General features: G+C 38.7%; 1 protein-coding gene across 1 annotated transcript; it reads right to left on the bottom strand.

The window, feature by feature from the left end:
* Nucleotides 1–376: 376 nt before the first annotated feature.
* Nucleotides 377–27,356, bottom strand: tet2 (tet methylcytosine dioxygenase 2). The gene is made up of 10 exons (XM_026171205.1): nucleotides 26,928–27,356; nucleotides 5,912–8,884; nucleotides 5,743–5,833; nucleotides 5,552–5,645; nucleotides 5,258–5,466; nucleotides 4,792–4,942; nucleotides 4,609–4,698; nucleotides 3,439–3,576; nucleotides 2,961–3,306; nucleotides 377–2,540 (listed from the first exon to the last, which is right to left on the bottom strand). The coding sequence occupies exons 2-10, from the start codon at nucleotides 8,838–8,840 to the stop codon at nucleotides 1,186–1,188; spliced, it is 5,403 nt and encodes a 1,800-aa protein (XP_026026990.1). The 5' UTR covers nucleotides 8,841–8,884; nucleotides 26,928–27,356; the 3' UTR covers nucleotides 377–1,185.
* Nucleotides 27,357–27,397: the final 41 nt, after the last annotated feature.

Below are 27,397 nucleotides of genomic sequence, written 5' to 3'. Positions count from 1 at the left end.
AGTAGGTTGAGTAGCACCTTATGAATAGATTCATTTGAAACCCAAAGAAATACAGTGAAACAGGCTGTTAGCATTCTTTGCAACAAAAAATCTCTAACAGGAATTCCAAAAGGAATATTAATTTACTGTACAAATCTCACCTGTTTATCTTACAGTTAGATTACAATAAGTAAAGACCACACAGCAAGCCAGCTGCCCTCTGAAACTGACACTGAGCTTACCCAGTATCATGTTTCTCAGTGTTTAAAAAGCACATTTACTAAGCACCACAGAAAAATCTACATGTAATATTCACAATCACCAGGTGTGTTCAATTAACCTGTTGTAAGGAACGTTTAAAAAAAAAAATTGATAAACAAAGGAACCCTGGAAAAAGAACCAGAAAAACCGAGATCTTTCTCTCTGTTTTTTTTTTTTCTTTCAAAAATGCACCATAAAAGAATGGCTCAATTTACAGTAAAAATGACATAGGAAAGTGAAAGAAGCACCAGCAATTGATAAAACTGTTAAAACTTTTGCATGGACACCTTTATGGATTGTTCATACAACCCCCAAGTCCTTACAAATTCATGAATGTCACAATGTGTTGCTTAGAAATGACATGCTTTCAATGCAGACATATGCTTTTACCAGATCTTATAATTTAAAGGTACTACCAAAACTTTTTTCAGCTTCAACTATCATTACCAAATGTGTTTTAAAAAACACTGGCTTTTCGAAAAGCATTTTGTATGTTGGCATGATATTTCCGGTGTCCCGCTGACATTTATCTGTGCAGTTAGTGTAAAGGCATTTGAATTAAAATAAAAGGTAATAAGCACAATTTTTTAGCACCGTGAATGTTGTCATTTACAAAAAGTCAGTGTTTTATGCCAAGATTATATCTCCAAAAAACTTTGAAAGAAAATTAAAAACCACCAAAACTCACTCTTTACAGCTAAAATAGATCCGTGTGTATCAGAGTAAAAGCACCAGAGAGTTTGTATCTTGCAAAAGTTACCAAAGAAGAATAAATACAACCTTTGTAGGGTAAACGGGTAAAGCTTGATTGTTAAAGAGGTGAAAGGTGATTTGTAGCTCATCTAATCACAGGTTCCTTTTACAACAAAAGGGTGATGGGAGGGCATTGGTGCCTGTGGTCTTGTTTGTCATAGCACCTTCAAGGGTCTTCTTAATGAGTGTTTTCTACGCAAGCTGGCTGTAAGGCCCTGTAACCTTGGTGAAGGCGTACGGAGATGTACTGACATACGTGTTTGTTGTGCATGACAAAGATCCCTCCATTAGTGCCTTAATATAACGTTTGTAAGGAGGCTCCCCTGTGGTCTCTGATGACTCTAAATGCTCACGTTTAGGCCCCTTTTTGCTGGTCTTGCTAGGAGTCCCCTCACCGCCATTCCTCTCTGCTTCTTCTTCTTTCTCTCTAGCCTTTTCTGCCATCTTTGCTTCCCACAGTGCCAAACCATGCTTGGCTTCATTCAAATTTTTGTGCTGGTAGAACACTAAGGAAATACGGGTTGGGTGGGTGCGATCTGGATTTTTAAGGGGCGTTGTCGCATGGAGCTCCCGTTTTGCACACTCAATAAGGACAGAGCCATGGCTAGGTGCCACAGCCACTCCACCAATATCAGGGTCTAAGAAATTGTGCTCGTTGTCTGACCACAGCTCTGGCTTTTGCGGCGTGGTGGGTGTCTGTGGTGTTCCAGGCTCCAGCTTGATACTGGAACCCATGAGGCTTCCATTTGGCAACCTTAACCCTGACTGTGTTTCAGGGTTTAAACACATACTGCCAGACTGAGCAGAAAGCATTTGTGGACCAGGCATACCCATCTCTGCTTTGATTTGCAAATGGAAAGGATCTTGGCCTGGGGACAGCATTTGAGGGTTCTGGGGCAGATATGGATTTGGGCATTCTCCAAACCGATTGCCTTTGCTCATAGCAGTTTTGTAATCTACGCCTGCATGGGCTGAGGATGCTCTTGAGAGGGGGTCCAGAAACTGGGGATCTGAGGCGCTGTTAGGAGTATAAGGTCCATAAGGTCGCATGGGAGGAACTGGTCTAATGCTGCTGGCATTATAACCATTGACCTGTAAGCCTGGCTCACCATATCTTGGTGGGTAATTGACCTCATAACGCCGTATACCATACTGCTGCTCTGAGTAAAGTGTCGGCCGTTGTTGTCGATACATTTCTAAGTGCTTTGGGTTTGGGGGATAATATGGATTGTAGTTGTCAAAGGGAATTCCTCCATTACATTGATAACCGAGGTATGGACGATTGGATGCATTCATGTATGAGTTTGATGCATGGAGTGGGGAAGGATAAGGGCTGGAAGATGATGGCTGATGGGGATATATACTTCCTGGCTTTGAAGTGCTTGGAAAAGACCCATTATGGTTGGGAAACCTGGAGAAAGCAGCATTTGTTGAGCCAGGATAAGGAGGGAGAATGCTCTGGTGGTGTTGCTGCTGCTGATGGACCCCTAGGGGGTGTTGTGGCTGACATGATTGACGGGTTGCTCCTACAGCACCTGGAATAAGTCCTGGAAAACAAAATCCATTGTGTCACCTTTTGTAAAATCATTATTTGTGGGTCTTTTGGTGTTCAATTTAGTGTTCCAACAATATGTTGCTACAAAGAAAAAACATGTTTAACGCTTTCCCCCACAAAGACACATTTGACAACCTACACTGTACCATTAATGAAAAGTTATATATCTACATAAATCAATAAAGATGTAATGTTTTATTTTTTTTTTTTTAGAATACATTTCATGTTTTTCCAACGGTAAAACCTGTCCAACCTATACAGCCCTGGTAAGCTGTATAGGCATAGAGCACCCTCACTAACTTCTGATGCACACCTCATTTTGTTCTGGAAGCAAGCCTGGAATATGACAGAAACCGCTCAGTTCAGAGAAATCAATGGATACCTATGAAGAGAAAATAATTTGTTACCCTACCTGCCATTGGATTGCTCTGAGTAGAATTCTCAAAAGTGCCAGCTTTTGATTTGGCCTTCTCTCCTTTATCGTTGGAGCTTTCCAGCATGGCATTCTTGTTGGCAGCTGCTTTCTTAGCATCCAGCTTTTTTTGTCGGCAAGATTTAGCAGGCTCTGCAAGCATGCGCACCTGGCGGCGGAAAACACTGAGAACTTGGATAGCCCCTGACTTTATTTTTTCTTGTTGACCTTCCTCACTTCCAAATTCATCAGTGTTGGAAGCTTTATAAAGAGGTAAGACATGAAGCTGCTCATCCTCTGGAATCTTTCCAATCCCTCTGTTATCCTCCCTCGTTAATGTACACACCTGAAAAAAAATAAAAGAATTACTATCTGAATTAAATGGCTTTGCAGGTTGAATTTATGCAAAGCCATAAATTCAAAAACCGGCATTTTTCTAAAGTACTTAGAGAAATGTGTTTCCCTTTTTTATCCTTACCACAGTGCTGCCACCCTGCATGTTGTGGAGGTCTCTATGAGCATGGGCGCAGAAATCCATACAAGCAGTAACCCCAGAGAAAGGACGGCCATCCTTGAGCCCAAGACGGCAATCCAAAGCCCTATGTTCATGTTCCACCTGTGTTCAGGAACAAAAAGAAGTTAATTTAAATAAGCTGCCTAAAAGTTTGTGAAGGTCACTACAAAAAACAACAAAATGATAAGCCAACATAAGGTGTTCTACTAGGGTAGCATAAATCACTTATGACAATTCTTCAAAACTGTTTACACGAAGACAATTTTTACAGTTCCTTTATTTTGTTTTTTAATATAGACCACATGATTCCCCTCGGCTTTTCCATGGGTGTTCAACTAGGGTGAGATCAGCTGACTATAAAAGTATAATTTATGGTGCACATCATTTTACATTTAGGGATTTCTCTTACCCTATAAATGAGGACATTTTCATTATAGAAGAAATGACACCATCGAGATAGAAATGTTCCATCATAGGATAAAGATCTTCACTCGTATTGCCTCTTGGGTTTTAGTAACCCACTCACTTTACAATGACTGTTTACAGTGATAAACAGGCCTAAGTTATGCACTTGCAGCATTGATCTAGCATTTTCATACATGCCAGAGAACAAGATTGAATCTTGGCTGCTTAACAGTAATATACAGCTTGTAAGAAAGGTCTATAAAAATTTGGACAAGGACACAGGTTTTCTTTGCCTCTGTACACCACAAACACTGATCTTAAATCAAACAATCTAGGTGTGATAAAAGAGTTGACTTTAGGCTGTCATTGAAAGCAATAGATTTTATTTAAAAAAATATGTAGTTGGGCTTTTTTTCGTACTTTTGAGCTTTAGAGAATAAAGCACTGTACCAAAATGGCTGTAATTTTGAAAAAGTTTCAGTGTCATTTTTAAGAAACTCCCAGAATTAAAGTGAAAAGCCTTCACATCTTGATTCTTTGATTTAAAATCCCCTCTGGTGGATAAAATTCTCCAAAAACTTCCCTGTTTGCAATTTGCATTAGCCACATATAAATATATGTGCAGTATGTAAATGTTAATTGGTTTAGGTTTTACCAGGTAATAAGAAACTGTATTTTAATTTTTTATTTTAGTTTAAGAAAGAAAGAAAAATATGTCCAGATATTCACCTGGTTTCCATAAGCTTCAGGTGCCATAGTTTTATACAAGGGAGCCAGTAAAGTTGCCAGATTTTGAAAGTTGCTCTCCACTCTCTCTTCCTAAATGGAAAATTGTAAGCATTAAGATGAATAGCATGTCAGCTTAATCAAGGTAAACACAATGTGAATAATATTTTAAACTTCAAAAAGTACCTCCTTCACATCATCTCCAAGTAACTTGAATTTTCTTGGGACTTTGCTCCGGGCAAACTTGCAGCCATTGTAGTACATGCTCCAGGAACAGCCAAAGGAGAATGATGCTCCACAGGCTTCAGGATCTAATCCCTGGCATGCACATGTCCTCCTGCAAGGGCAGAGCAAAAATTAGGACTGTGATAGTCAGAATGATAATCTCATGATCAAAGGGGGAACTGGACTTGAAGCAAAAAAACAAAAAGTAATGAACAGAAATACATAAAAGCAAAGGCATTAACTATATTTTCCATGGACGCAAAAAAACAAACAAACTGAAAACTGTTTGGTTTAGAGAATGGTGGAATATTTTGGCACTGGCAAGGAGATCCTTAAGATACAGTTTTTATATTATATAAATATGTGATAGCAAATATTAGATCAAGTCTGAGTGGCTAAATGTGATTTACACAGTGGTGTCACTTACTCCTCATTGAGAGCACAGCGTCTCTGGGTGAGGGTTCCATGTTTTGTTAGAGTTTCACTTAGCTCGAGGTAGAGGCGGTCAGCTAGACTTGGCAGAATCCCTTCCCAAACTAGAATTACAACAATGATGCAGGTTGTTGCACATCTGTGGCCAGGGCGTTCCCGCACCAAAACCAATAGCTTTTCTTCTTCACCGGATCGACGAATCACCTGAAATGATGAAAAGTATGGGAATATGTGCACACAAAGATATTTAAGGGAAGTCTCAGGGGGAGTATAGAAAAAATATTTGTACCCATTTGGCTATGGGGCATCCTTGTGTACTTTTTCCTTCCTTCCCGGTGTATATTACTTTCTCAATTCTGATGGCGCGCCCTGTTAGGCCAGACCTTTAAAGCAGAATAAAAGCAATTAAATTAACACAGGTAAAACTGTACATTGTAGCTATGTAACAGTCATATTATTCCACTTCAGATTTTTGTTAACCTTTTTTCCATCATTTCCCGTATGCCAGCAATGCTTGGTGCTGCCCCCAAGTGAGTGTAGTATGGGCCTTCATCCTTCTCACTTATTTGTTCTAGTCATAAAGCAAAACATATTAATATATACAATACAACTGGCCCATCCTGTTTTAGGCTGAACTTAAGAGACTTACCAACACAGTGACAGGATGCAATATCATACTGTGTTTTCATTGGGGTGTCTAAAAGATTTTTTATAGGGGTATTCAACAGCTTCACAGGAGAATCCATAAAACTTTGTAGAAGTTGTTCCTTCTTAGGGGTGGAATCAGGTGTTTTTTTAAGAACTTCAGTGGATGAGGCAAGTGCTGATGATTCTACTCCATTCACATCAGTTTTGGTTGACAGGATTGTGACAGGCCCAGAAGATTCTACTTTGACTTTATTCAATGCATTGATGACAATGGATTTTTTCTCAAACACAGGTGAAAGCTGGTATTGTCTCAGGCTTTGTTCCATAGAGGCTATGATACTTGCCTGCTTCTTACTTTGCTCACACAGAGATTGTTGGTTTTCCTGCTTAATTTGTATTCTACCTGCCTCTCGCATGTGTATCTGATGCTCCTGGTTCTGTAACCCAGATATTTCAAGTCTGGGTCCATTTTCCATTTTCACAGCTCTCTGGATATGTTTAGGGTCACTAGAGTTCTGAGGGGTTTGAGGAGAGCCCTGGCGTTCTTGCTTTTGTAACAGGTGCATACGTAGGGCTGCATGCCTCTGAAAGTCTACGTGGGGACCTGCCGGTCCCAGAGGTAGTTGAGGTCCCCTTTGGAACTGAGTGCAAGATGTCTTCAGCTGCTGTTCAGCTTTGGGATACATTTGTTTTGTGACCTGTTGGCTTAAAGCACCTTGTGGTAAATGAGGTTGTGACTGTGTGGAGTTTGGGGGAAAGTCCACGTGGTTGGGTTGGTGGCAGTGGCTTTTAGGCTGCTGTGGTTGAAATTGCTTGAGGTTAGTGCTGCCTGAGTTTGGTGGATACTGCCTTTGATGTTGTGACATCTCTACTGTGTTAATATTACTAAATGTTGCATGGTCATTTTGCTGGACGTGTTGGTTGCTGGATTGAGCAGGACCATTTCCAAAAGGCTGATTGGATTGAAGCAGCTGCTGACCTGGCTGAGGCTGACTGTGAGGTCTGTAACTGGGAGACTTTAGTTGCTGCGCTTCGAATTGTGGTGGCTGGGACATTGGCCGTTGGAGCTGACAGTGCTGTTGTTGCTGTGTTGCCAAAAACCCAGGTGACAATATTTCCTGGAGGTCATTGTCCTCACATAAGCGCTCTGACTGCATCTGGGATTGGCAGCGACTGTCAACTTGTTGATTTTGAGTGAAGTTTTGCTGCTCTGGCATTTTCTGGGCTAAAGACGGCTGCATTTGAGCTCCTTCAGAATTTGATTGCTGCCACTCAGAGGCAGTGTTGTGCTGAGCTGAAGCACAATGCGTTTGCATTGGCAGATAATCCTGCTGTTTCTTCTGGAAGTTAGACCCCTGGCTGCCATCAGAGAAAACTCTCTGTGTCTGAAATCTTTGCATTGGGTTTGGCTCAAACATCTGGTCATGATCCGGGGGGTTAGCTGTCTGCTGTTCTGACATAGACTTAGTAGAGAAGTTCCTCCACAGATCCTGCTCTTGTGCCTGAGATGATGGGCCACTTGTTGGTGGCTGTTGGGAATGTGAAGAATTCAGTTCTCTCCAGCCTCTCTGGTTAGGGGTAGAACAAGATAAATTGGCTCTCTGCTGAGACGTGTTTTCCATCCCGTTTTCTATACCAGTGTGGTGTAACTGTTGGAGTCTGGATCCCATGGGTCCCTGACTCTCAGCTCTAAGTGGGTTTACAGCATTTTCTTGAAAGTTCTGGGTTTGAATCCCATAGTGGCGATCCCTATCAGTGCCATGCTGCAGATGCTGACTAGACGTGTTTTCCTCACCATGCCCCAGTTTCTGTGTCCCAGAACTGGGAAAGGACTCGTATTCTGCCTCTGCTGGCTGTAGGGAACTATTGCAGTTTGGAAAGGAACTGCCGTTAAACTCCTGGTGGGCTTTTACATATACACCTTGATGACGTGTGTCATCCTGATAACACTGCGCACCATTTGGATGCTGTTGTGGGATTTTGGCATTATTTGTTGACAGGATCATGCCTGACAGCTGTCCCAGAGCCAGTTCCTCACCAGAATAAGATGATGTTGACTGCTGATGTTGTTGTGTCTGCTGGTCGTCTGCTCCAAAATTATTGGAGTATCCATTTAGTACATAGTTGACAGAGTTATAATTGTTGCCTCCTTCAGTATTTCCAGATGCCTGAGCCTGCTGTTGCTGTGAGCCAGGCATCTGTGCTGAATTGGGCAATCCTGAGGTCATAGGGGGAAGTTGAGCACCTTCACTGGACAGTTTATCAGGCAGTGAATTATTGACAGCATCTAATTGTGACCCAGATGTTTGTAGTGCAATTGAGACTTGCTCAGGATAATACTGAGACAAAGTTTTCTCTAACAAATCACCTGGGGTGCTTTCTATGGTTGAGGGAGATGATACAGCACCATTCGGAACTTGTTTATTTCGTGGCACACAGAAAATATCTCTGTTACGAAAATTGCAGTTCCTGCTATCGAACTTAATATCTGACGTTTGGGAATTGCATCCAAATTCATTTGTTGTTGTCAGTTCAGGAAACTTTCCCAATAAATCTGAATTTATGTCATCCTTTCCTTTAATCTCAGAATCTATTTTTGTTTTCTTGGACTGATGGACCAATAAGGACTGTTCAGTAAGTGCATGCTTTAACTCTCCATTCATCAGTTCTCCATTCATGATGTAGGATCCTTGATCCAGCAACCCTTGTTCTGAAGCAGGGTTGTTGCAGTTCTCCCTGTGCCTTTTTAAAGTGTTGGCATCAGTGCTGGGTTTATAATGGCTCCAGTTTTTATCCCCAGTGATCTGCAGAGAATTTCCCTCTGAAAACTGGCCTCCATTCTGGAGTTTATGAGGGATGTTGTGAGATGTGCCAAATTGCTCTAATATCAAACTTTCTTCCTTCTCATGTCTCTTCTCTTCCGTTTCCATCTGGCCTGCTCAGAGTCCATACACAAGGCTGCCCTCTGTCCGTCCTGAAAGACAGGAAGGAATTTGCTATTGAATTTATTTAAATATAAACATATTTTTAAATAAGATTTTTTGTCTTTTGCAAACAGTCATAAAACTATTGTGTCAAAATGATTAGTCCTCAGCAAAATTTGATTGTGCACCTATCTATTAGAAATACAGGTCAAGGTTAGGTCAGGGATGTGTCAACAGTTGTAATGCATTGTGAAAGCAAATGCGTCCATGCTAATACTAAAAGGACAAAAATGGCTGGGTGGTGTAGAGCAGCGTTCCCCAATCTTTTTTATGCCACGGTCCGGTTTAATGTCAGACAATATTTTCACGGACCGGCCTTTAAGGTGTTGTGGATAAATACAACAAAATAAAATGATACGACCAAGACAAAAACTTTGGTATTTTGTAAATATAATAATAAACACAAATTCATTGTGTCATTGTGTAAATTTATTAGCAGCATCCTCTTGAAATGTGCTAACAACTTTGAGAGTAACGTCCTCCTCTCTGCCCCTTAATGCTCTCTGGTCTCTATGGTAACGCATAAATATTTCTTGCAAAATAACACAACTACAACATGGGAAAAGAGTTAACGATGAAAACCCTGAAAACCATAAATTTCACATCCGAGCCTCAACTTTCGCGGCCTGGTACCAAACGACTCACAGACCGGTACCGGTCCATGGCCCAGGAGTTGGGGACTGCTGGTGTAGAGATAGTGTAATATGCATTTGCCCTATATATAGTTAGATACCTTTCATTTCTGCATCCTAAACAAATGAGGGAAAATTGATTTACCCAAGAGCACCAGATTGATTTTTAAGTGTAGCCTCATTATTATGTTTTTGTGTAAACCTTTGTGTAAAGTCTTTTCATTTCAGTCCTTTAACACCAACCATATTTATTTAAATGTTTTTATGACTCACATTTACACTGCTAACAAACTCTTAGTGTTACTAAGTACTCTTAAATTAGAAGCCTATTTTTGAATATAGCACATAGTGTAATGTATTTAAGCTGGGTACTGAATGTTTATCAGATGACAGCAGGACCTTTCATAGACTTCGCCTCCCTCTGTTAGACTGTAGTACTTGATCAGTTGTTCTGTGACATTTTAAGTGCAGGCTTGCCTATTAATGCACACCTATCAGCCTATAAGCTCTCTTTCTAGTCATTGTTTGTACTTTTGTTGCCATGTCTTGGATCAACTGCAGGCTTTTCATGGTTCTTTAACAGCCTGTTAAATTACAATAGTCCAGTCTACAAGTAACAATTGCATTAACTAATTTTTCAGTATCACTTTCAGTATGTCTCCCATTTCAGTTTCTAGTTATGAAGATGAGAGATATTTGTTTAGTGTAAGCAGTAAAGGATAAATCCTGGCCAAGATTCCTGTCAGTGTTGGTGAAAACCAGGATGATGCCATCCAGTCTATGTATCCCTTTAGACACCATGTTTGTAAAATGTTTATGTTAAATACAATCACAGTTCAGTTCCAAGAGACAGGAAGTCAGAGTTTTGTACTTTTCTAAGTTTAATTTAAATTCTAGAGAATTATACCTATGTATAAAACTATGTTAATATTAATATATCAAGAATATGAAGTAGAGGGTTTAGCAGCAAGCAAAAGTGATTCGAGCTGAACATTGATTTTTGTCTGCTGCTCTTACCCATATGGAAAAGAAATCGTAAAAACTTATATGTGATTACTCATGAAAGTGGCCACTTTCTCATTACTTTCATACATTGTTTTAGTAAGTATCCAAAACATACAAGTTTCATTATATAATTTTTCAAGGGATCTTATATCTGTTTTCATTCTTGTATGCTTTTCATACAAGTTTCACACAAGACAGATACAAACTTTATAAGATTTATATATATCTTTTCCATATGGGTAATTATTAATGCATGTCACATCTACAGCATCTGCAAAACCATTGCAGTGCACAGGTACAATGAACTGCAGTCTAATCCATCATAATTATTAGAAACTCTTTTGCAGATGCCAAAGGAATTTTTTTGAGCACCAAGAGGGGCCCTAATTCAGTATTAAAGTAAAACTGGATAAAGGAGAATAACTGAAGTGATCGATAACTGACACTGAGTTGTCTTGTTACCCAGTTGTCTTTTTGTGAATATCTACAATCAGGGTGAAGAATGCTAGTTGCCAATGCCGGGTTTGAGACAATATCTTCAACAGGACAGCACCGATCTAATGAAGTTAAAATTGTTTTTGATTTTTAAGACTTAGAAATGTAAACTATTCACTTACAACATATAAACACATAATACACTTAAAATAAGTAAATGTCACAACAGATGCCAGTTGCTATGGCTATCTTAAAATGTTATAATAATACCATACTAACATAACTGTATGCAGCTTTAGATTCACACAAAAGCAGTCTTGTTATTGTAAACCAACTATGAGGTTCACTATAGGTATTGACTGATGTCTGGGGAAGCAGGAAAGGAAAAAAATACTAAATAGGAGAGGTACTATAATTATACTCCATCACTGGGCACAATTATAACATCTGGAACCTGTTAGAGCTACAGAACAGCTGTTGTCATTCAAAGAACTTATGTCCACAGCTTTATAAACTTTGAAGCTCATTAAATTTAGAAGGAAAACCTCTGTCGTTCACATAAACACATGCTAGGCTCAGTAATTTAGGCAAATATCTTAAATTTGTGTCATTTTAGTCAAATATTTAATATATCCAATCATACATAATGACACCCTGTCTGGTGTATATTCTTTTAAGGCTTTAAAATCAAGTTCCTGTGGTAACAGCTTAAGAAAGTTTTGGGTGAAAAACATTTTTAAAAAGTTCCTCAATTCATAAATAGTTAAAAACTAAATAGATCAAGAATGAAGAAAAAAAATTACATATGACCCACTCATTTGGACCAAGATGATAGGAAACTGCCAGGCCAAGCTTAGTCTGGAGAAGCTGGTTATCATAATGATCTTCTATCAATCACTCTTCCAAGACATTAGCAGCCCTCCAGACCGCCACATTTAGAGCGTTAAACCTCCTACTAACAAGCAAAGCTATTACAAGGTTCCTAAAAGATTCCACTGTTGTCACAACAGAGCTGCCAGTGGCTGGTTAGCAGGTGGAAAGGGGAAGCAACACACTAAAAACGAAAAAAGCTCCCAGCACAGCTAGGGAGATGAACCTCAAAGGTGTCTTTTTGACAACTTTGATTATTTTATGTATAATTTTTTGAAGACTTTTTAGAACTTCATTGAAATTTATGTTTGCCATTTTGCAAGGTTTCAACACCCAGTCGACAGTTAAAAAAAAAAAAAAAGGAAACGAAACGAAACGAAACAACTGAAATCACAAGCTTTTGCCACTTATGTACCACTAGTGGAAACAATAAGTGATTTAAAGTGCAGACCTTTACGAGCAATCAATATCATGACCTTTCTAATGGCTATACTGAAATACGCAACTCCAAACTAGAAACTTCTGTGTGATATATTGAAATGAATCTGTGGTCAGTGAGATAAATCTTACAAAACCTTTGACACTTAAATTTGTGATCTCCGGTTAACTCACTTGGATGAATGTGGTTATGAATTGATCTGTTAACATCACATTGATGTTAACAGGGAAATTTACAAGCAGAGTAAGAGAACAGGCAAAAATCTTTGGCAACACAATTACAGCAGTTCTTGTGAGTTATAGAACAAACTACAGTAACACCAGCCAGAGGTGCATTGGCATGACCATAGACAGGTAAGTGCTCCAGGCTCAGCACAGAGGTTATCAGTGTAATTCTGAGGTACCTTGAAAACCTCTGCAGACTTTGTACACACAAAAAAGAGAAAAGGGTGTTGAAAAGATGACATTTTAAGTGACACTATGAAATAAAAATACTGACTGACAAGATGGCTCACTGCTAGCAAAATGGTGGACTGTTCTAGCATGCTAACATGTCACGGAAGAATATTTAGAAGAAAACTGTTTGGCCAAGTGAATTTATTGAGAAATTTTTGTCCAACTGGCAGTTTTAATACTGTGGTTGACAGAGTTTATCATCATAAATAAACAGAAGTACTGAAAAAAAAATTAGCCATGAAAGATGTGCTGACTCTTCTTGTATTAAGTTCCTACTGTGGCATTTGTTTTTTGTTTTTTTTCCTACTGGTCTATGACTAAGGCAGAATGCTTTCTATAAAAATAACTGATCAGAAATGACACTGAACCCATTTAGGATTATGTCATAGGTATTAAAACCAAGGTTTTGTTATTTTGACAAATGAGGACAGTAAGAGCTATAAGCTTGGCTGTTTATGATGAATGGCAGTAGGTCTCTGCATCTGGAAGGCATTTTCATTTATGCAGCATTTCAATTTTCTCATCCATAGCAGCTCATCTGCTAATCTTACAAATTCTTGTTTGAATCTGTTTTTTACTGTGCAGTTTGCTGCAAAAAACAAAACAAGACTCAAAAGATGAGAGATGATAATAATCTCTGAAAAGTATGGAGAGTACTGCCTAAAGTTACTGCCTACTTAACAATCTCTGTTTGAATGAGTAACAATGTAACACTTCCTTTAAAAAAACCCAAAAAAAACCCAGAAGTATTTCTCTCTGGATTTGTACTTGAATTACTATTGCACCCGTATTTTTAACTCTTTTAAATAAAAATCATATTTTAAAACTTGATTTTTAAAAGATGTCTCTGTGAGGCAGACGAATGACGGGAACCCCCTGACCCCTTGTGACTACTACTTTGTTTTTCTGGTTCTCACAACAGTCTGTAAATCAGTAACAAAATCAAGAGTTGAACACTGGCTCAAAGCCGCTTACAGTGCGGCTCTATTCCTGCGGGACACTCCAGGGTTTACAACCGACCAAGTTGAGCCAAGCAGCTTGTCACAGTAGGATACACCCACACTGGTAACAAAAAAATCTTTGCAAACCCAGAACAAAGCCAGAGATCCCAGCTGTGTGTGCGTCTATCTTTCGTACAAACATAAAAAACACACATAACATTCATGCAAAGTTGTAGATCCTGTTTCTCCTGAGTGCTTTAGCAGATTTGAAGTGTTAGCTTCATCCTGTTAACTATTTGTTAGATGTGATTTATGGAAAGATCTATTTTTGGTCCGGACGTAGAGCACTAAACTAAGCTGAGGCATAGCTTTGCGGTGACTTTAGTGTGGATGCCTGCTGGGAGTTATAATGCTTTGATCTATTTTGGTTTTCTTTCTTATAGCTGATGTCCACCAGGGAATGAGCACTCTGTTTCAGTTTATGATATGACTCAGCTTACATGGCTGGAACTGAATACCCAACAGACCTTTGTTGTCATTTTCTTTGTTCCTATTTACTGTCGTTTGGTTTCTTTTTGTCTGCCACAGCCTTACCTCTGCCTTGTAATTACGCTTCAGGTTCATCTTTACTTATGTCTGCCATTCATCTGCTCCCTTCCATCGAACTAGTACAGTTGAGAACAGCCGTTGTACATAGTTATTACCTATGCAACTATGCATTTGCTGCCATTAATAGATGACAAGTTGTAAAGTGCTTTGAAGCCTATAGACAAGAGTGGACTTATGGACACAGTGGGACTAGTGTTGCACAACAATGGACGCAGTTTACACAAGAGGGCCTTATCAGTAGCCTGAACAATCAATATTTTTCTTTAAAAATAAAGGTTTTTGGTTTGCTAAGGAGAGTGTAATTTTAGTCTGTCAGTCAACATGACAAATGATCTCTCTCTTTTGCATTAAATTATGTGTGTAGGGAATATACAGTCTGTAACACATTGCTTTGTCTTCATAGCACAAGTGCAACAGTGTTAAATACACTCGACTTCCACTGTGTTTTTGTTATTCCCAGAGTGAGCGAGTGAAATATGAGAACTGCCATAGTAGATGGGGTTTGTTTGGCGTGACTTGGCAGCCATATGTGACATTCACCTCCAACGACAGCTGCTGGAAGACTCAGGTCTCTGCGCTTTAAGCTTTAGACCTAGGCAGCAATGGTAAGGAGCCTTGCTGTTAAAGAAAGCAAGATGTGTAGCAGACCTGTAAATCAAATACATGCTTGCCAAGCCACACCGCACTTTTGTAGAATAGTCCCAAGAATAAGCCATAATCTCAAGTGCACATTTCCTTTTCTTTGTTGAAAAGAGTGCATTTGTAATTTCCTGCTTTAAAAGATAAGAACCTTGAGCATGCACCCAGGCTAAAGACTATACATTTTCTGACTGTGTAATAAAGAGAAACCCTACATGCTCTGTGAACTGTCTCGTAAAAAGGAAAGATATGATTTTTCTTTTTTTAAATTGTAATATCTTCTAACTGACCCATTGCTTCACTATTGCAATGTTGTTTCCTCTTCTTTTAGCCACAAGTATTGATACTGAGTAGATTTTAAAACATTTGAAAGCAATGATAGCATGCAAATTGAAATCCAATTTTTTTCATTTTGTGTATAAGATGACTTTGGCTAACTGGACTTGACTTCAGTTTTGCTGCACATGAGAATATGTGACAACATATTCTGAAGAATGTCTGAAGTATTTTTGAAACTTCTAACAGCTGTATATAATAATGACTCTGAAATATTGTATATGTTATAGCTATAGCAATTTATGCCTATATCATTGCACAGGACAGCCAGCCATTAAAATATTTAGTTTCCTCTTATGCATATTTTTTAGGTGGATGGTTTAACTCAAATTTCCACATAATTGCAGAAACATGAGATTTCCCTGCAAAAAAACTGCATGGTAGCGTGATGATAAATGTTACTTACATTTAATGTTATTTGATCAGAGTGCGGCCAGTTAGATGGGTCAGACTATAGGCAGCTCAACCGTGAGTGAAATCTCATCCTTAGCAACGCTTTATCGGGGTAATTAGGTCAGATGACTTGCATTCTACAGCGATCAAATCCCTGATGTAAATATAGAGCCGAACTTGCTGTTCTACAAACCCAACGACCTCTAGCACCTCAGCATTCCAGCTGACAATGTAAACAAGCAGTTATTTTCCACTTATATGCAAACAATCTTTTTTCTTTTTTTTTTTAACTCCAAGCTTGAAATTCATCTAAGGTTACTAAAGTTTTTGCAGAAATATCATACTCTCAATCTTATTATTATTTGTTATGGGTTATTTTGGGTCTACTTTTTAATACCCCATCAATAAATGGGCAAACACAAGGAAACTCTTATCAACAAAAGGAGTTGACTCCCTCAGAGAAAATCTTTTTACAGATAAACTATGATGGACTGGAAAGTGTAGAAAACCAGAAGACACACATCATTTCATAAGGCACAATGTGAGGTATTGTCCCTCAAGCATGTGTTGTTAACGATGGTCAAATGTTCATCAGGCGCAATAGGACAGATGTTATGTTATGTTCTTGTATTGCACCCCAGAGTCTCTTTATCAGGCATCTCACACTTGTGATTTATGTCACATGGCTTGCTCACACAGCGTGTACAATGCACATCCCACGGTGATTTATGCTTTGTCCCTCTCATTCTTTCTATCAGTCTGAACAACATATGACACTTTTTTTTTTTTAATAAGAAACAAAAGGCCCCCCTGCATCTGCAGTCAGAAGGCATTTTAATGTTTTCAGTGCTTCTATCTTGTTGCTACACATGAAGGGAGCTTAACGAAACTGGCATCTACACTCAGATGGGGCACAAACCTATCTAAACATTTTAAACAGGAAAGTAAAATCAGGGTCGAAAACCTAGATAAAAGTAAACCTCGTGTACTTGTCGGACCTTTGTTGCCATATTTCAGTTTCCTGATTTCGACACAGCTGAAACCAATACCTAAAACCACCTTTTGTTACACACTTTGGTCTCTTTATAGACTGTGAGGTACTGGCCTGTTACTTAGCCTGTTACGATAACGTTGTTTGTGTTCACATACAAATAAGCACATTTACACCACACTACATACTAAGTACATTTGAGTTGTTAGAATGTAGCACTGTTTCAGGTTGGTGTAGAGAATGGACCTTTAGAAAGTCTTTTCTGATAATGCATCTGTCTAATGTTTGGCAGATAGAAAGTTTCTGTTAAGGGTGATCTTTTGAGCTGGTTATAGAGCAGATGCAGATACATGTGAAGGTTATTACAAGGAATGCAGAGGCTTGAGGCTGTGAGTTGCTGATGGGACACATATTGGTTCCATTAATGGCAACAAAGGTTGCTGCAAGGCTTTGCTGCATGGGGGTAGCAACTGACTTTGAATGGTACAACTTCAGGTCTATTTTCTTTTTTCCTCAGCACAGCATTTACCTGTTGATACTGTATATGGCCTAATGACAAAATTGTGATGTACGGATGTCTGTATCACATGGCATCCTGGAGTGAGAGATCTGTTTTTTGTTTTTTTGTTTTTTTTTTTTAATTCTCGGTTTCTCACCCCTGAGTAATTAACCACAACCAGGGCAACAGTGGAGGTAAAATCCGGTTATCGAGGGGATCATTCATGATGAATAAATTACTCATGCTCACATATGACACGCTTACCTTTAAATATGACACAAAACTGTCTCTACGTTACACTTTTCTAAAGTTCACTTTGATGGGGAATTTACATCGATGCATAAATGCAAAGACATGTAAATAAAAGCATAATCCTTTTGTTTTTTTTTTACGGAATCTTAAGCCAAGATTATTAGATCAAATCAAACACATAGATGGCATAAACTTCTGTTTGTAATTTCTTGGCCAGAGAGCCTCCTCCTCATCCATATGAAGAAGGGATCTGTACGATCTACATTGTTCTTGATGTCTAATGCAAGGCAGATGTGGCATACTTGTGGAGATTCCTAATGCAGTCTTTGTGCTGTCACAGCTTATTGTCTCGTTGCCTTTTTTGGTTATATTTAAACATAACTACCTAACTATAGTTTTATTTGAGAGAGTAAAATTTAAACTAATCAAACTTAGTGTAATTCTTTTGAACTGTAAGATGTTGTTTCCTACATTCAGTTCATGTAGCAAACCAGTCCTCTAATCTAATGTATGCTATATAGTACAGATATACACAGGACAAATCAGGTTATATGTGTTCTGCAGAAATGTCATAGACATGCAAAAACAAGCAAACAAAAACAAATGAAAAGTAAGTCTGTAGCATGCAGCATTCATGAGATGGTTAATCATGCTGAAACTGATGACTGTAATTGATGCAAGATAGTAGACTTCCAGTGAATGCTAATTGAACAGCAAAGCCATAAACGCTATATCTTAATATCTAAATATTTAAAAACCCGAACACACACTTGAAGTTAATGTCAGTCAGTTTTTAAAATCACTGTTTTTGGCAAAGGGCAAACATTATGTATTATTTATTTAAATATGTACACTACCTGACACTACTTAGGCACATCGTTTACTTTAGATGAGCCCGAAATCATCTAGCTGGAATATATGCAAATGGATAGACAAGTAAAACCGGAACGATGTACAATACCGATTCAGTTAACTTCTCCCCAAGGGAAAAATACAAACTTAGAGAGGGAAAAGATTAATGGATATCATCTGCATGGCCATTCATAATTATAATCACTCTCACTGCTAATTCAAGACCAATTCAAACACTCATTTTTTTGAACTTTTTTTTTTTTTGCTGATGGGTGAGGTTTTATGTCTTGACTCTTTTTTCCAGAGAAACTGTGTTCCCCTTATATTAGACCCAAAGCATTTAATAGATATTATTATTTGTAATTCTTTTACTGGGTCTAATTGTGGGTTAAGTCTGAGGAGTAGCTGATGATTTGTTTCTTGTGGTTGACAGTGTCATGAGTAACTCAAGTTGTTTGTTGAAGGTGTTAAACCCCATCTTTGAACATTTCTGATACAACTAGTTCAGCTGGTATTCTGGGAATATGACAAACGCATGCAAAACATTGTGTGGGCATGTTTTACTTTTGTCTTCCATTTGACTCACATTGGGCCTGAGTAAACTATTTTTACTGTTGTTAATTTTGCTTCAAATGTAATTGTAGTCCGGACATTTTTTAATATGTGTATGTATTTGAGTTAGACTTTATTTAGACCCTTTTCTAAACACTTTGTTAAGGTGTGATTGGCAGCAGTTACAGTCTTGAGTGTTTTTGAGTAAGATGCAACAAACTTTGCACCATTTGGGGAATTCTTTCTTTTCAGATCTGTGAAGGTCATGAAGGTTTAATGGGTACTGTCAGTAGAGAGAGATTCTAGTTCTCTACAGGTATACTTAATTTGATTCAAGTGAGGTGTCTGACTGAGCTGGAAAAACTTGAATCTGTTCATCAGGCCATACAATCTTGTTTCTCCAAGTCTGAGAGCAACATCAACTGAAATTTCAAGTTGGATTTAATGAGAATTTTGTCACCAGTGACTCAGCAATAAAGCGCAGATATTCAATATTCATGCCCACAGAGTCAGTTGGATTGCTATAAGTTTTTTCCATTTTCACACAGTGGCGCTCAGTCAGAGTAACAATGAGATTCTTGGTCATCCTTCACTGTTCTTGCTCTGAATATTTTCAAAGTGCACTGTATTAATTTTTAGCTACTGGGTTGATTCAGTATTAACCAAATGGTCAGCTGCCCATGATAATAGACAATAAGGTCACAGATCATGTAAATTATCTCTCACACCTCAAGAATGAATTAACAAGTATAGTCATTGCAAACACTATATTGTTTTATGGCAGCCATTCAGGAATCAGCAGTCATGTACTCTGCCTTGTGTTATTTGTGGCCACCAATAGCAAGTGTCACAATATTTTCCTTAAAAGCTGCATGCTTTTTTTTAATACAAGAGTCTGTACTCATTCAGACCAAATCTGTTCACCCACAGCCTTCCCTCCAACAACGTTTCACTAAGACATTGTCTTTGACGTTGTTTACCTTGACCTCAGCATTGAATATTTCCCCCAGAGCAGTCAATCCTGAAAGTTGCAGTTGAACTTGATGTCACTCCAAAAACTTTTTTAGCCTTTATTTTTCCAGTTTAGTCACCACGTGTGCTACAAAGAATCCTTACTGGGCTCTGAGGCTGACACATAGTGTCTAAATCTTTTTTGCCATCAAGCTGGATCACATGGACACTGAAGACATTGGCTTCTGAGCGTACAAACCCATTGACCTGCGCCCAACCCCTCACAGTGCTACACTCTTCCTTCCAGAGGGCTTGTCTCTATTTTCTCTCTCCAGCCCTTTGTCTATGCAACAGTCAATATATCTGACTAACTTGATGAACTGCACAAAGAGCAAAAGTTAATTTCTGAGTGCATGGTAGCCACGGCAATGTCCTATGAGCGCTTCAAAGCCCATCTGGGCTAACCATTACCCTAGCATGGCTGACTGCAGAAGAGGTTGCATTGCCGTGGTGCACACGTGTTCTTTATGGGTTGATCCTGCCAGTAATTCAACTGTGCCACATATTCAGAGGCCTACATTTGTATCTGTGTCAATCAGCACATTTAAAGGTCAAGTTTAGATATGTTGTTTAAAATGGAAATACCAAATTATGTTAAAGTGAAATTATTCATGATGTTTGAAGTTTAGAATCATCTAATCTTAGAATTGAGAAATTCTATTGTTTTTCAAAAATAACTGCTTACTTTAAATGATGAAATGACAAAAAAAGTAGCAATACTATAAGTGTTTAGAAACTAGGGAGAACAACTGTTCACATTTGACCAATGATTACTCTGGACTTGCAAGCTGGTCAGTTTAGCTCCTAGACACATTTACTCTTTTAACCATGCTGGTTTAATATGTGCAGAACATAGTTTAGCATCTTCTTGTTAAAACAACAAAAGCCTTCTTTGAAAAAAGACAGATTTTGGATCATGCAATGCGCTTCTCTGGAACCTATCTACCATTTAGCATTCATGGTTTCTTTTCTCTATGAAGTCATTTGCTTCCCCTATCCCAACATTTCTGAAAATTTTCTTTAAACCCATTCATCAGTTTTGCTATCTATTATGGCATCTTATCACTATTTCTAGTTTCATAGATTTAAATGATATAAAAATCATTCAATTTTGTTTTTATTAATATATAGCAATTTTTTGTAAAAAGTTGCAAATGTTAACTTCTAAGTGACTTTCCACTTAATTTTTTAAAATTCATATCCACTATAATTTAGCATGATCCATAAAGCCTAGAAGGCTTCTAGACTGTTTGCAGTATTCAAATCCAGACCAGTTTGTGGATGAACAGGAAGCAGAGGTGGACAGTAAACAGAGCAAATTATTATTGGAGGGAAAGTATGCCACACAAACACGGGGGCAAAGGGATCGTAGGTGGATATCAGTGCAAATTTCAGTTTCATTGAAGTTTGTGTTTTCTTTTCTTTGTCATGACAAACTAAGGCAAGTTTGGCAACAGGTTCTTTCGTTTTACTTTAATAAATGTGTAGCCAAAAATATATCACAGGAGGGTTAACAGTCATTTTGCCTGAGAAACATTTCTACGTGCTCTCTAGTTTTCTGGAAAGCTTTTGAGATGATCCCTCATTGGTTTCTAAGCAGCCTGACCTAAGCCGCTGTTTTCTAAGCTCCTTCTTTACCTTCACTCAGTAGGAGGCACGTGACTCATTGAATGGGAATCACAAATCCTTCTGAGAGGAATATTTTTGTGTATGGAGTATGGGTTGTATGAATCATATATGTCATCCCACACCTCAAGAATGAATTGCTAAGTATAGCCTCTGTAAACAGTGTATTGTTTCAGTGTTTACATAAATATTTCATTAAATTATGGCAGTCCATTACTTAAATACTGCAATTTGTTTTGCAGGCAAGAGTTTGTATTCTTTCAGGACAAGAGTTGAAGTCATACTTGCAACCTTTCCTATCATAAACAAGTGGATGAAGCCCAGTTCAGTTATCACTGGGCACTATGGCTCAGAAAGATTCCAACTGCTGCAATTGTACATTCCACTTAGGAAACCTAATATTAAGCCACAGCCACTCTAACTCCCCAGAACTGGTTAGTGATGTCACTCAAAGCCTCTGGTAGGGTTACACTTTTAATAGCAGTCTTGGCCAGCTGTCTACTTTTATGCTTCTTGTGTAGACCACAGGGGGCCTTTATAGTGACAGCTCGCAGCACTAAAATGGTTCATATCTAACATCCATTTTAGAAGAGGGCAAGTAGTAATCAAAAGCAACTGTTTTAACCATTTTGGACCTCCTTTAGATTGTGCTATAATGACAAAGCTTTGCAGATTTTGATAGTTTCCGCACTTTTAACCCTTAAAAAATAAAATTATAAAAAAAAAACAAAAGATGCAATTTGACAGGCAAATTCTTTTCCAATAAATAGTTCTGAATTAAACCTCCACTTTTTGGTTGATTTCATTTAACTGGAAGTGAGCAATGATGGGGAATCTGAGTGGTGGTATAGTGGTGTGTTGGTTTTCCCAATTTCACACAGGCCAAAGGTCTGGATTTTCCGTTAATTGGTGATTATAAATTGGCCACTAGTGTGGATGATTAAAGTATGTATGCATATGGTTTATCAAGTTTTCTCCATCATTTTCAGGAGTTATTGTTTCCTGGTTTTGCTTTTATCTGCAAAGATTTTCATGTCACGCATTAAGAGATGCCATGTGCATGTTTTAATTGCTAGGCTTCTCTTGCTAATAATAGTAACAAAAATGCTAAGTACTACATTGCAACTTGGTGCTCTAAATTGATTAATGAATGTGTCCAGGAAATATTTAATGAATAATCCAATTAACCATGCAGGACTGTGCAATGGAGACATTACTGTGGACTACACTGTGTCCTCCACGGTATCTGCGCCCATGTGATGGCTTTGTAAGCTGTAATCACAAAAAAAGCTTACGGCACGTTTAAGGCCTCTTTAGTCTCCGGACTTGATGCTATTAGAATTGCACGAGAGCAATGTAGAATGGCACAAAGAAAAAGACCTGCTCACAGTCTCGCCACAGTCTCAGGCAAACCGACAGTGACTGAAGTGACTTTTGAATTTCTTTTTCTATTCTTAACTTCTGTCAGCGCAACCAGCGACAACAGTATTTAAGAAGATCATCCAAGCGTAGGAGGAGCGGCCTGGTGAGAAGCGGGAAGAGATGCTATTCGCTTAGGGGTGGTTACATAACATCTCACTTGCCTTCCTCGCTGCGGAATGCCGGGATAGTGTTTGTAAACAGAACGGCCATGTGCGTGTTCACGTGGAGGAAGCTTTTGAGTCCCTGCCCTCTCTGTCTCACCCCTGAGGTAAACCCTGACATCGATATATGCTCACAGGGCCAGCAACCCTCTCTCCGGGCCTGTGCCACTCAAACGCAGTCTTATCTCTCTCAATCGATAATTAAACGTCAACTTGGCTAACGGCGCACCGCTTCGTAGTAGGAGGCTATGAGTCATATTTATAGCATATGTTGGTTATGAATATCTTTTTTTTCTTTTTTACCTCAGACCGGATCATAATTACTTTAACAAGTTAGGGCCATCTGGTTTGGTGGTCTTATTAGTGACATATTTTTTTGATCTGGCTTCAGTTAATAGACATTGTCTTACATAATGCAGTTTATGTTCAATCAATAGTAAAAGTAAAACAAACACCATACTAAAAAAATGGCAAAGCTCTACAGGTTTCACTGATGCTAAAACAATGTGAACATTTTTGCAGCAGTAAGTCAAAACACACTTCATGATAAATTGCATCCAACTGTAAATTCACTGTCACTCATTTGAACATTAAGATATGTTCAAATGAGTGACAGCGTTCTCACAGAGTGATCCCACTGTTGAAGCATCTGATAGTGGCTTGCTGCTACTCCCTTGCTCTCTATAGGAAAACAAAACCCCAGCAGCAGACAAAAGGGAAATCAATATTGCAGAAATCAATACAACACTCAGTATCTCGCCATTTTGTCTTAGGAAAGCAGCTGAGCTATGGCCAGCCAGGTGTAGTGCAATCTAAAATGTCTAGCCTGCCACTGGACCTGTTCTGTGTCATTTCTGAAATGGCTCCTGGTTGGAAAAATAATACATGGGTTGGATAGGGCAGGGTCAGAGGTGAGGGCTTGGGTAAAGGCTTGCGTATTTTAAGTAGACAGCATTGTTGTGGAATGCTATGGCAACTGGACATTCTTCCCAAAGGTGATATTGTGTTTGCCCTAGGAGTGACATAAAGGGAACTTAAGACCATGACGAACTAGCAGTCCACCCGTGAGGCTTTATCTGTAGGTGTGGATAGATGAGAGAAGCTATGTGCATGTGATTGATCTATATGGCCCTTCCCCCACTCAGCCCCCTGTAGCCCTATTAATGCTTTCATGCCTTTTCAGCTGCTGATGTAACAGCAGCAATGCAGAGAAATATAAAACTGCAAAACTATTAGATGGTGGTTGTTTTTTATTTCTGTTATTATGTAGCATTAGTTGTGCAGGTCAGGATTAGCACATATAAATCCTTTGCACAGTCCAGCTGAACAGAAAGAGAAACATGGGATAGATCCACATTGTTTTTGTTATACTTAGCATCCACACTAGTGCACATTCTTGGATGTTGTGAAAGCTTGCTGACCCAGTTTTAGTTTGAAAACTTGAAGGGTCAGTTGCATAAAGCTGACACAACCCCTGTATATCCACAAAGGTGGTACTTTTATTTTATACATTTCAATAGCGGCTTATGCATTTTACATTTGCGTATATAAACACTCCATTGCAAGTTATTGAACATGGCAATAGCTTGAAATTCAGTCACACACAGCAGATGACTAGAAAAGATATACATACCAGACATAAATGATATTTTTGTATGGTGGTCTGAGCACCGGAATTGCAAACAGAATAAAAACAAAATGGAAAGTCAACTAAGTGCAGATATAGCCACAAGTTATAACATCAGACAACTGAGATTAATAGTGCACTCTCATAGCAAGAAATGAGGTGGGTTCATTTCTGTTCATCAAAGTACAATGTCTGGTATTTCAAATGACACACTAAGCATTATCTGCAGTCTGTTAGTTTATGTGGGGCAATGGGATCACCGTACACACTTACACACACAAAGGCTTGGCTCACCTGATCTCATGCAGTCACAACATTCTTTATGAATGCTACAGAGAGCACTCTTGCTTAAGAACTTTTGTTGATGCTACACAGCCAGTGACCGTGCTCATCGTGTCAAAACACAGGCATGGTATTGCGCAAGAGGTGTATACCACTACTGCTGGTTTTAAACTCTGTGACTTAAATAGTATCTTCTTCTACTAGCACCAGATATGTTTTTAAAAGTTGTACCACAGTGCAGGAACTGCATGGCCTGCATCGACAATCAAAGGAAAAAAAATACAACTTTGTAACCAAAACTTAGTAAATGTCTTTAGTAATTTGACAAGGAGCTTCACTGTCTATTTAACCTCTTTTAATCTTGCCCTTATGGATCACTAATAGTCAGTGTCTGAAAACTTTCGTGTTGATTTAAAGATAAAAACCGAAGCACAAGTTCTTCAGATAGCCTTGTTAAAGTGTGATGCCAAATTAAATGTCAGTCATTAGTCTCCATCTTCCTTTTGTTTAATTTGTACCCTGAGGCCACATGGCTATCTGACGACTGCAGTTAGCGCAATACACAAGCCTAGCATGGAAGCCTCCGAAATATTTTTGTTATACTAATGAGCCATTCAGATGTTAATCTTAGGTGAATTCACATACACAAGCAGAAACAACAAATAATTATGCATTTGATAATTAATAGGAGACTTGGCGTCCTATAATAAAGCTCAATTTACATGTATTTAAAACTATGAGGATTTATACATGATCGTGTTACTGCTATCATTCTGTTATTGTACTTCTGTTAATTTGCGATTCATACAAGGCAACATAGCTGTTTTTTTATTTCAATTCCTTTAAAATAATGACATTTCATACACCCTGAAAGTCACAGGCACAATCTGCATTGTGTTGTCAATAATCTTTATGTCAGCAGCTAGATCCAAAACCTACAACACCCTGTTAGCTGTGACAGCTTACTCCTTGTAATGCATTAAAATAGACAAAATAGTCTTGCGAAGTCACCAAGTTGGTCAGTTTTTTAGAATTGATGTTTGTTGTTGCTCCCTGATAACAACCTTGTGTTTAGTGTCAACTTCTAAAGGAAGTAAGGGAAATCTCCAGAATTACCAGTCTTGTTTGCCCACTTAATGGTGCAGTTGGATTGAATTTCATTTCCTTCATAGCTTTCTGACCTTGTCCACCTACACTACGCTCTGCCACCACAATTCTATTCTCCTTTGCTTCTCCTTGGGATTTGCCTTTGTGTCTGCTCGTCATTCAGTGGTGAAAGCAATGAAAGCTGATTCATATACACAAAGCCAGAAGCTATTTCAGCTCTGCTGCCGTGCAGACTCTGTGCACTTACTACTGGACATGCTTAGGTTGGACTTTTACTCTCCTACTGAAGGCTGAACAGAATAAAAATGCACATATACATCAGTGAGAAAGGATTGGGGAAACCAAAGTGAATAACTACCTAAATCTGAATCCAGATTGAATTAAAAAAAAAAAAACAGACAATACAATCATAATTATGATTTTGTAATAGTTGTCAATAACACATAAATGCTGCAAATGTTTTTTGACGAATAGGAAGTCACTTATACAAAAATGTTTGTTATATTACATATTGAATACATTTTTAATGTGTTTAGGAAAAAGCCAGGGTTGAATAGTAAAGGTAGTGTCACACAGGCATTTAAATTATGCTTTTTAAAAAAACTAACTCCTGAACAAGTCCACTGTTTTCTATAATGTATTCAAATGCAGCAAGAAGCACACACAGGAAAACACAACTGCTGTCTTTCAGTTTTAGCTGGCACAAAAAAAGAGAGAATTTGTCAGCCATGTTGGAGTAGCTTTATCTCATATCCCCCCCTTATTATGTTGGCTCTTGCTTTTTACGATGTGGGGCATCTGCTGTACTTCATCTGACTAAATACCACCAAAAACACACACAAGGTTACAGGGGGGAAAGGGCTAAACGGATTATTAAGGTGCCGAGCCAGTTCTCACCTGCCTTTCACGTCCCTCCACTTTGTAGAAATTCCAACAAACCGTCTGGATCTCCTCTTTAACAAATCCTAAAGGCAGCCATCTTGCCTCCTTCTGTTCTTCTATGAAACAGACTATCCTCCACATCAATATTCATGGAAACCAGTCTGACGTCGGCTCTCATCATCAGGAGAAGCCCGGGTGTCGCTGTTTGGCAGCCTCAGAAGCACACTCATATGTGACTCCCATAAGGCAGCAGAGGTACAGAAATTGGAAACGATGCTGTTTGGAGGTCAGGAGGAAGAGCCTTGCTTTGGTGTCTACCTCAAATAATTACAAAATCACCTTCTTGCTGAGACCTTCCCACACAAAGAGGCAGATTTCCTTCCCCCCTATGCTCCCTCCTTTTTCTTCTTTCCTCAGCCGTACACAATAGTGAACACTAGGATTGCCCTGAAGAACTGGAGTGGATCCGGATTCTGGGTTTGAGA

Source organism: Astatotilapia calliptera, chromosome 6, assembly GCF_900246225.1.
Source record: "Astatotilapia calliptera chromosome 6, fAstCal1.2, whole genome shotgun sequence".
Classification (NCBI taxonomy): domain Eukaryota; kingdom Metazoa; phylum Chordata; class Actinopteri; order Cichliformes; family Cichlidae; genus Astatotilapia; species Astatotilapia calliptera.
This window is presented reverse-complemented; position numbering and strand designations above follow the sequence as displayed.

What these genes read in the sequence shown, in the direction of transcription:
- tet2 (XM_026171205.1), bottom strand. Translation starts at nt 8,840, where the DNA reads ATGGAAACGGAAGAGAAGAGACATGAGAAGGAAGAAAGTTTGATATTA. An exon ending in GATGCCCCATAGCCAAATGG is followed by an intron (nt 5,467 to 5,551) that starts GTACAAATATTT and finishes TCATCATTTCAG; the next exon opens with GTGATTCGTCGATCCGGTGA. An exon ending in TGCAGGGTGGCAGCACTGTG is followed by an intron (nt 3,307 to 3,438) that starts GTAAGGATAAAA and finishes ATTTTTTTTCAG; the next exon opens with GTGTGTACATTAACGAGGGA.